Below are 10350 nucleotides of genomic sequence, written 5' to 3' on the forward strand. Positions count from 1 at the left end.
CAAGACCACAGATTTCAATTGGCAAGTTGAAATAAAAAAAAAAATGTTTGAAACTGAACTGGTTGGATTCTTTATGTTCTTTTATGTATATATGTTATTGTTAATATGTTAATAAATTAACAATGTTTAAACAATTGTTGGGCTAGAGGATTTATTTGAGAAAACATGTCAACCTGTCCAGCGCTTTCGACTTATGTAACAGTCGGTGTCGTTTAATGCAGTTTTTTTATTTTTATGATTGGTTATTATAATGTTGGTGTCTGGGTTCATAAGTTTCAGCCAAAACATCAACACAGCAATTCTATTGACCACGTGTTGCTTTGCCAAAAATATCAGCCAATCAGGTAATTTGGAGAAGGAGGTTATCGTCCAATCAGAAAAATGTAGTGGGTTTCCAAGCAGCTCGTGTGACTAATGCCTGTCATATGACTCTGACACAAATGGAGTTAGTTCCAAGGAACTAGTATTGCTCTCGGATCTGAAAGGAAAGGAGACTTTCTGTACCGAATCGTTTGGGTACAAAATGCCTCCTACTCTTTTCCAGAAACTTTTCAATAAAAGAAATGCATTCTCGCCGCCTCCTAGATCTAACAAGGAAGACCCTGCGTTCAGGTAAGCTAACGGTCTCCATGCTAACGGCGCGTCCGTCCGTTAACGTTAGCCGACTAGCCATCGAGCTAATCCAGTTCATGATCGAGACTTGTGAGTTGATCACTTTATTAAAAAAGAATAGCAAGCCTGCTTTGGGGTTGGGTGTGCATTGAATAGCGCATCCATGCTCCGTTCCTTTATGGAGAGATGGAGACATTCATTGCTGTGAAATGTGGAGCTATTGTGCAACGTGTGTGTGTCAACCCCGTGGCTTTAGAGATCACATACATCCTTTGTATTGGTGTTTCCTCGTGACTCTCATGCATGGGCTAGTAGTGTTATTCCCCCCCCCCCTCCCAGTGATATATAAACAACGCGATCTCTCCATTCTTTCTTTAAATGACTCTTGTCTTGGAGTTGTTACAGGAAGGCCCTGTACATAATAGTATTCTGCTTAGCAAGATTAAGATTAAGACAGTTGTCTGGATGCGAGGATGTTTTGCTATTGTTAGCTAATGCATGGGGGTACAGTTAGTGCTCCAGCTGATGGACTGCATTGTGAACTGCATGCATCGTTTTTGGTGCATATAGCTAAGCGGTAATAATTTATGCGTTTGATCACAATCATCATGACTTGGTGCAAGTACAACAGTGGTGCGTGCGTGCGTGCGTGCATACATACAGTCCTGTCACAAGCCAGCCAGACAGACAGTTTAGCCAGGGAGGAACAGGACGTGCTGGGTGCAACTTGCACGTGACTGGCTCAATAGGCCGATGACAAATCGGTGCGGCTTGAGGGGTTTGAAATCCTAAACAATAGATGTTAATGATAAACAATAGACTATCCCATGTCATCCGATTTGTAAAGTGTAGGCTATATCCCCTATATTGTGAAATGATGCACATTGCATAATAAGGCAGGGATTGGGGGTAAGGCACTGCATTGGTTCACTGTCTGTGACCCACAACAAGTGCAGTATAGTGCACAATCCATCCAGGTTGGTGAACGGTTCATTGCGTCTGACAATATCATAAGGCCTCTTGCCGCCACACAGACAATACTTTCATCTATACGTGTGTCATGAGGGATGGTTTCAAACACAGTGAAGTGCAGATAATCAGAGGACGAGCTCATTGTGATGCATGAAATGGTACCACTCACACACACACACACACACACACACACACACTCACACACACGTTGGATACCATTCCTCATTACAACGAGCCTCTCTCCTGATTAACTGCACCTGTCACAGTGAGCCTGTTGTCAGGGCCCGGTCCAGAGCTATAAGGATGTCCAAGTCTGGGAGATGCAGAGGGAGTGCATCTGGCCCTCTCCCCTCCCTGGAGGTGGTTAGGCCTACTATTCTCTTTGTTGGCTCACACGTCAGAACATTTTCCTGGCAGGAGTGCTGCTTGGTTCATCAGGGCCCTGCAGGACTGACCGACAGGACCGACCCAGTTCAGTTCTACTGTGTTGCCTAACAACTCTGTGTGTGTGAAGTCTGAAGTGAATCCTCACTTGTTGGTGTCTCTTTCAGTGGAGTTGGTTCTGAGGGAAGTTACACACTTGGATCAGGGTGACGGTTTCACATTTAATTGAGCCTGTTTGTGGTTTCTCGGTTTTCTCAGTTTAGCATTCGGAGCAAATTGGTTGTTAGTTTTATAGGCTGGGGGGCTTACTTGAGATCTCCGTCTTGGTTGAGGCTTTGTCGTCACCTGTCCCTGTCTAAACACCCTTTTTAAAAATCATTTTAATCTCACACATATTAAAGAGTTTAACTCTTCTTGGGCTTCTTTTATAGGCTATATCTATGGTCCTTTTTATTTAGGCCAATTTGAGAGAGAGAGAGAGAGAGGTGTGTTCTGTCTTATTTCACCATTCATTTATTATATGGGTCAAAGACGAATAAGGATTTCAAAATGTTAAATAAATGAAAAATTAAAATGCCAATTTCAGCACTTTCTCTCTTGATTAGAGTGCTCTGTATCCAACTCAACAACGGGGATTCATTGTAAGAATGCAATTAAACATTTTCAGTGAATCATATGATTTCTCCCATGAAAAATGTCCTTCCTGGGTATTAGGATTGAATTTTAAAATAATTATAATGTCTACCATTGTTGGCATATACACGTTTATAGATAGCCATAGTTAGAGCTCAACAAACAATTACATACAAAACTACATTTTCATCACAATGAATGTAATATATTTGGGTATTTATACTGAAATGTGCTCATGAATTGCTCTTGATCACACAATATTTCATGCCAAAAAGAGAAAAGAGCTGGAAAATGTCTTAACATGCTTTACAGTAAAGGTACAAAGGTTGGTATTGTATCCTCAAGAAAACATGATGTGTAATAATGTAGCATGAACATTTGGGTTAAATTACTTGACTGTGTCATTCTTACCCAGAATGACATGCTGTTAGCCAGGAATGACATACTGCAAGATTTAGAGGTATTATTATTATTATAATATCATAATGATTAGGCTCCCTGGGTTGGGGTGGGTGTGGCTGAGGTTCATTTGGCTCCCTGGGTTGGGGTTCAAGTTGGGGATCTTCCAGATTGGGTTCATTCATAGGGACTGGAGTAGCGTTCATGATTTAATTGGTCCGCCTCAATCCTCTGATTCCTCTTGTTTATCCTCCACTGATCCCTAGTCTTCCTTGCCTTCCTTGCGGCAGAAGGAGTCACCAGCCGTACAGGGGTTTGGGTTTTGGGTTTTGGGTTTTGGACTTATATTTGTAGTAGCTAGACACTGAAATAATGAGTATTAGATACAGGCCGTAATCACACTGATTCCATTCCATTACTTTAAAGGCATAGATCCCTGAAAAACAACATAATATTGTCTTTTTTAAGCACCTTGATCCAAATTGCTCCATAAGAAATTGCCCCAGCATAATCTGACACATTGCTCAACTAAAACACCTAGGCCTTTTGCAAATGAGTGTAAACCTATTTTGATGAATCTTTTGATTGTTCCTTTTTACTGATCTGCCTTATCACTTCACTACTAAATCACAATACCTTGCTCTCTTTTGCTCAAGAAACTCAGCCCAAGCTTGTGGATCTTTATTCTTCCTGGCCCTGAGCACTCTACCTCTCTTTATTAAGGCCAATGCACACGGCGTGCGATTTTGTCGCACGACAACATTAGATTCTCAATTCTTTTAATTATTTCAATTGGTGTGAATGGAGAATCGAATGTTGTCGCACGCCGTGTGCATTGTCTCATTCAAAACAATGGAATCGAATTCGGCGGTGCGCCAAAATCGGGGCCGTGTGCATTGGCCTTTAGACAGCGGCATAAATATTAGATTTTAGCATGATTATTTGTTCATTATTTGGACACTAACCTCACAAAAGTCAATGATAATGACCCTTGTTGCTATCATTGAATCTTATGAATTCAAGATAAATAACAAAAATAAATGCTATAATTTATAAAATATCAAAAATACATCATTGTGTTATTCATATAATATAACAACATCAACTCAATGCCTAAAAAGCTACAAATACAAATAAAAAACTATATTCATTAACATAACACAGAGGACATGTCCTGGGTAACAGAAGATCTTTGTTACGTCCTATTTTCACGGCTTTTTTGTAACTTAACTTGGTCTACTGTGGGAAACTATGACTTAGCCTTCAACACATCAATGTCATATTTCACATGAAAGAGGCAGTTTTTAAATATAAAAGCAACATAAATGTTTTATTAGCATTATCCAGAAGGACACATGATTTTGCTACATAATGCACCAGTGACCGAAAAGGTAAAAATAAAGGTAAAAAAAAGGTATAAATAAGAGAGGCTTAATGACCTTTCAATGTGTTTAGGGGGTCCTTCAGAATCTTCTTGATGACGCAATAGCCTATCAAAATGCATTATGGGTAATACATATGTAAATATGTCTGTTACCCAGGAAGGACATTAGGGAAATCCAAATATGGAGACCAAAGTCTTTCTTGCATAAAAATGTAAATAAGCTTAGTATTGTTACTATATACCGGTAGGTGTCATTGCAAACATCAACGCAATTATGCCCAGGTAGATAATTAATGCTTTTATAATTTTTAAATACATTTTTGCCATATTTTTGTACTTAGATTTTAAATCGGGATGTTAGGAAGGACAGTTTGGTACTTTTGAGCTCATTTCTTACAATGAATACTCATATGAGTAAGTAAAGAGGGGAGTGTTGAGTAACATAATGTAGTGTTTTAAAATGTTTAGATACCAAAATTGACATGCCACGTCTTTGACCCATATAATTTCACTAATGACCATCACGATATGTTTGTGGCTGCCTTTTTAAAATTTTATTATAGCGACACTAGAGATTGACAGGAAGGATGGGTGAGAGAGAGAGAGAGAGAGAGAGAGAGAGAGAGAGAGAGAGGGGAGGGATGACATGCAAGCAAGCTATGTCGACGGCCCGAATCGAACCGAGGACCCATGCGATTACATGGCTGACGCCTTGGTGTGCTACGCCACCAAGTGCCCCTGACATACTGTTCTTTGACTTAAGCGGAGAGACCTGACACCATCACTGTCCCTTAGACAGAATACCGGGCAGGGCAGCGGGTTGGCTGACCCTCTGAGGAGGACCTAAACCTCTCATGTTTCCGGGACTGGCTGGGACCAAGGGCAGCATACTGTGCATCTCTGGGAGGAGGCGGCAGTGTTTCCCCACAGGATTCTGTGAGACTGTGGTGGGGGTTGACCACGAATTAAAAACGTAAAAAAAATATTCCAACATTCTGTTTGTCGCCATCGCGTCACACCGGGGGGGTTGGGGGGGGGGGCAAGCAAAACTCCCCCTAGCGCCGGCCTTTCGTGAACCTGCTCGAACCCTTCCCTGCGACAGCGCTGAAATCTAGAAGTAGTCTAAGGAGGTGTGTGTGTGAGCGTGCGGGCTTTCAGCAGTGGGGGCGAGAGTGAGAGAGAGAGAGGCGCTTTGCAGGAGCAACGACACGTTAGAGACTCTTGATGTTGTTACCAGAAGTCTGCCGCCACGGGCGAGGTCACTACTGGGACTGGAGGAGGAGAGCTCCCAGCCAGGGGCCTTGTTTTCTCCCCTCTCTCTCTCTCTCTCTCTCTCTGTGTGTGTGTGTGTGTGCCTGTGTCTGTGCCTGTGTCTGTGTCTGTGTCTGTGTGTGTGTGTGTCTGTCTGTCTGTCTGTGTCTGTCTCTGTCTGTCTGTGTCTGTGTCTGTCTGTCTGTATGTGCACGTATGTGCGTGCACGCAACAGCTTCCTGACCCACAGTCCACAGGCCAGCCCAGAGTTGGCAGACCAGGCTGGCCTCCAAGTGCTCCATGACCAGATCATGCCCTCCCCTATCCCTTAGGGCCCATGGTTGTTGTTACCCTACCCATGATACAACCAGGAAACAGTATTTATTATGGCCCATCTTATGACTTAGGTGTGGCAAGGAAAACCAAACTAACTGGGTTTAGTTGTATAGCCTATCCAGGGTTCCCACGGGTCCTTGAAATCCTTGAAAGTTTGTGAATTTGAGGAAAAGAAATCAAGGTCTTAAAAGTTTTTGAAAATAGACATGGGTTATTGAAAGTGCTTGAATTCCCCTCTCTCTAAAAAAATTATAATATATATATTATATCTTTTTTTACTTAGCTCGTCAACTAGTTCTGTCTCAAACTATGCTGTGTTGGGTCCTTGAATTTGAGGGAATTGAGTCCTGAAAGGTGCTTGAAAGGTGCTTGAATGTGATGTTTCAGAAGGTGTGGGAACCCTGCCTATCCATCTACTTTAGACCCCAGTTCCTGGTCAGGTCACATGGTCACCATTGTCCTGTAGTTTCATCTGTTTGACAATTTTAGTTAGGCCTAACCCTTGTTTTCCTGCTGCAGTTCAATGAACGTTTGAGAGCGGGAGGGGGAGGGGGGGGGAAATGTCTCAAGTTCCTCCACTTCGGCTCCTCCCACATAGTTTCATAACAGTAGGCCTATGTGTCATGTGAAGGATCATCCATCATAGTGTCAGTTATCACATGCTCTTGCACTCCAGGGTAGCAGGCAGGCAGTCACCTGAGAATCCCTCGGACAGAACATGTTTGGCGGGGGGGGGAAGAGAGGACCTTGTCTCTCCCAAAGTTCAGCTTTGGACTAGTTTAAAAAATGCCCACCTTCTTTCCTTGAAGTAGTAATCACTACTGATCTTCTAACACAATTGGATTAGTCAAAGCAAGCTGTCCACGCTTAATTTCACCTATCAAATTGTGTGTGTGTGTGCGCTCGTGTGTGTGCGCATGTGCGCACGCGTGTGTGTATGTGCGCCTGTGTGTGTGTGTGTGTGCGCCTGCGTGTGTGTGTGCGTGTGTGCGCATTAAGACAGCTTGTCGTCATGTTCCTATCAGTGCTATTTTAAGTGGACAGGACAGTTCTCAGAATGGCAGGGTCATGGTAAACATACAGTTCTTTACCCGCCCTCTCTTCACCTATGGTACCTTGGTGAGCAGCGGGGCTGGTAGTCCATGTCTTCATCAAGGCAGGAAAAAACGAACCAAAAAACATCCATTCTATATATATAATTAATATAATAAATATATGCCATTTAGCTGACGCTTTTATCCAAAGCGACTTACATTGCGGTGAGCAATACATACATACATTTTTAGTATATATGGTCCCATTGGGAATCGAACACACAATCTAAGCGTTAGCTTAGCACCATGCTCTACCAACTGAGCCACAGAGGACCATTCTTTATGCGAGTTCTTCTCATATCGCATTTGACATTGTGTGCTGCTCAAAACATCGGGGTTTCCTCGGAAACCTACGAGGAACTCTGGCCTAGAACCTTCTCGACGACGGTCAATCCTCTTCTACATGTTTACATTTAACGTTTAACCGTTTAGCAGCTGTCTTTCTAACAGCAGAGGACGACGTGTGTGCATGTAGGCTACATGCACAGGCTACATGAAGCCTAGGCCCTAAGTCCTGTGTATGTGTAACTCGCACCGACGTATGCCAGGAGTCCTGTTTGGATGTTGTTGGCAGTCAGAGCTAAACGTTGTGGTATCAGTAATGTTGGAGTTGATCCATGTCTTAACGCAGCAGGACAGTTAGTTATCTTTAGACATCAGAGCAGTGCTGACTTGTGTGATTTAGATGTCTAACCAGAAACAACCCTTTCACAATCACAACGTCACCTGATGATTGCCTAGTTTCTCTCTCTCTCTCTCTCTCTCTCTCTCTCTCTCTCTCTCTCTCTCTCTCTCTCTCTCGCTAGATATGCTGGCAAAGCAGAGTGCGGGAACGAGAAACAAATGCTACTGTAGAAAAGACCGCGGGGGTAGTGGTGGACAGTGAGTTGGACTGGTGGTGATCAGAAGGTCATGAGTTCAAATCTCACCTGGGAACACCACCACTATGTGTGCCCTTGAGTTAGTGTGCACTTAGCCCTACGTTACTCCAGGGAGACTGTAAGTAACCCTGTAAACTCTAACTGTAAGTCGCTTTGGATAAAAGCGCCTGCTAAACGGTAGAAATGTAATGTAGACATGCAGGAAAGGAGTGACCTTTGATGGCTCTAGGCCTGGGTTTCTCCCAGTGTTCCGTAGAGAGCGATATAAAGACACACTTATTAGCCAAAGCTCGTAATGAGTTCCCTTGCTCCCAGCTTGCGTGCGTGCTGACACACACACACACACACACACACACACACACACACACACGCACACTCATTCACTCACTCACTCGCTCATGTGATGTGTGTGATACACCCACTAGTCATAGACACACAGCCTTTGGGTTCATCTGGTTTTCTTAGCCCTCAGAAGTAGTTGGCTAAGTTGAGTTAGCCCTGGAATGTATGTGTGTATGTGTGTATGTGTGTATGTGTGTATGTGTGTATGTGTGTATGTGTGTATGTGTGTATGTGTGTATGTGTGTATGTGTGTATGTGTGTATGTGTGTGTGTGTGTGTGTGTGTGTGTATGGGTGTGAGACCGTGACGTCATCGCTGACTCACGGATCATGTGAGCGCGGAATGCAAAAGCCTTCACCTGAAACCAAGGAGACACAACACAGTCGGTCAGGTGCCCCAGGCGAGGCCGGCGGTCACGGGGGGGGGGGGTGTGACTGGAGGAGCTGTTTACTAGGCAGCCATCATACCTGCTGTTGTCTGTGGACGCGGGAAACTAAGATAGATGTCTTTTTTTCATCTTGATTGGGTGTATTGTTGTGTCATGTGTTGCGGTTGTGTAATCATGTATTGTCCTCTAGGCTATATTAGTTGTAGATTAGAGTGGGTGTGTGAAAAGAGCCTTTGACCTCATGACACCCTCCGAGTACAGCCAGCCTGGGGTGTGTGTGTGTGTGTGTGTGCGCGTGTGTGTAAAACATACTGGCTGCTGTACTGAGAGCATTGGTAGGGTGGGCTCATGGGCCTACACATAACACAAGTTGGTGGGTGTGTGTGTGTGTGTGTGTGTGTGTGTGTGTGTGTGTGTGGTTATGTGTTGCACTCCTATATATGTGTGTGTGTGTGTGTGTGTGTGTGTGTGGTTATGTGTTGCACTCCTATGTGTGTGTGTGTGTGTGTGTGTGTGTGTGTGTGTGTGTGCGCGGTAATGTGTTGCACTTGTGTGTGTGTGTGTGTGTGTGTGTGTGTGTGTGTGTGTGTGAGAGAGTGATGGAGTGGATGAGGAGGGAGGGGTAAGCAGGTGTCCCCTTTCACCCACTAGAAAGTGTGATTGGGCTATTCTGGCCCCCGGCGCTCTAAGCTGGGTTTCATTTTCAGCCCAGAGTGATAATGTCCCTGGCCCAGCACCACCACCAGAACTCTGCACTGGAAAACTACCCGCATGTGGTCTTCAGAACCCGACCCACACAAGCAGGCGGAACAGCGTCACTGCTTCTGTTCGAGTCTTTATGTAACATTAAGCTGCTTGCCGTTCACTCTTTTTTGGCTGTCCGCCTCCTGTGACACACACACACACACACACACACACCCACACCCTCTGTTCTACTGGTTTCAGTTGTGGCAGGGTAAGCTAAGCAGTGTGAGGGGAGGAGGGCTGTTTGAGGTCACGGAGCAGGACAGATCCGTTCCTGACTGTGTGTGAGTGTGTGTGAGTGTGAGAGAATCCGTCCAGTGCTGCTCTCTCTCTGCTGTCACTTTCTTCAGTTTCAGACCGGGGGGGGGGTGGGGGGGTGGGACGTAGGAGGAGGGGGGAGGGGGGAGGGGGGGGCGACGACATGAGAGTGCCCGTACGTACGTACGCCCGCCTGGGGTGGGCAGCAGCAGCGCCCGGATGCCTTTGTCCAGGGCATGGAGCTGTCCAGCCCCGCGCTCACATCACCTGATAGTCTCATGTTGTTGTGTGAATTTAGTTCAGCGCTATTCTTAGCTTGGCGAGAGAGGAGACGGCTGGGGAGGGAGGGAGAGAGAGAGAGAGGGAGAGAGAGAGGGAGAGGGAGAGGAGAGGGGCAAAGACTGGCAGAAGCACAATGATGCCCAGGTACCCAGTAATATTTAACCCAGCTTGCTGCCTTGCGTGTGTGTGTGTGTGTGTGTGTGTGTGTGTGTGTGAGAGAGAGAGATGATTGTCGGGTTTACGCTTCAGCTTGGACTTCAGTTTGACCGTCTGGAACCAGAGCGTGTGTGCGCAGCTGGTGGTGGAGAGCGCTGTGTGTGTGCGTGTGTGCGTGTGTGTGTGTGTGTGTGCGTGTGTGTGCGTGTGGGGGAATCTACTGTACCAGTCTCT

The 10350-nt window shown here is 45.0% G+C and overlaps 1 protein-coding gene across 1 annotated transcript in view; it reads left to right on the forward strand.

The window, feature by feature from the left end:
- Positions 1–523: 523 nt before the first annotated feature.
- Positions 524–10350, forward strand: part of fnip1 (folliculin interacting protein 1) — a gene marked incomplete at both ends in the record, with an annotated part of 44426 nt that continues 34599 nt past the window's right edge. The window contains one exon of the mRNA XM_080549417.1: positions 524–612. Coding sequence (XP_080405543.1) covers positions 524–612 — 89 coding nt within the window. The remainder of the gene's footprint in view (positions 613–10350) is intronic.

Source organism: Nansenia antarctica, assembly GCF_963989245.1.
Source record: "Nansenia antarctica genome assembly, chromosome: 20".
Taxonomy (NCBI): Eukaryota; Metazoa; Chordata; class Actinopteri; order Argentiniformes; family Microstomatidae; genus Nansenia; species Nansenia antarctica.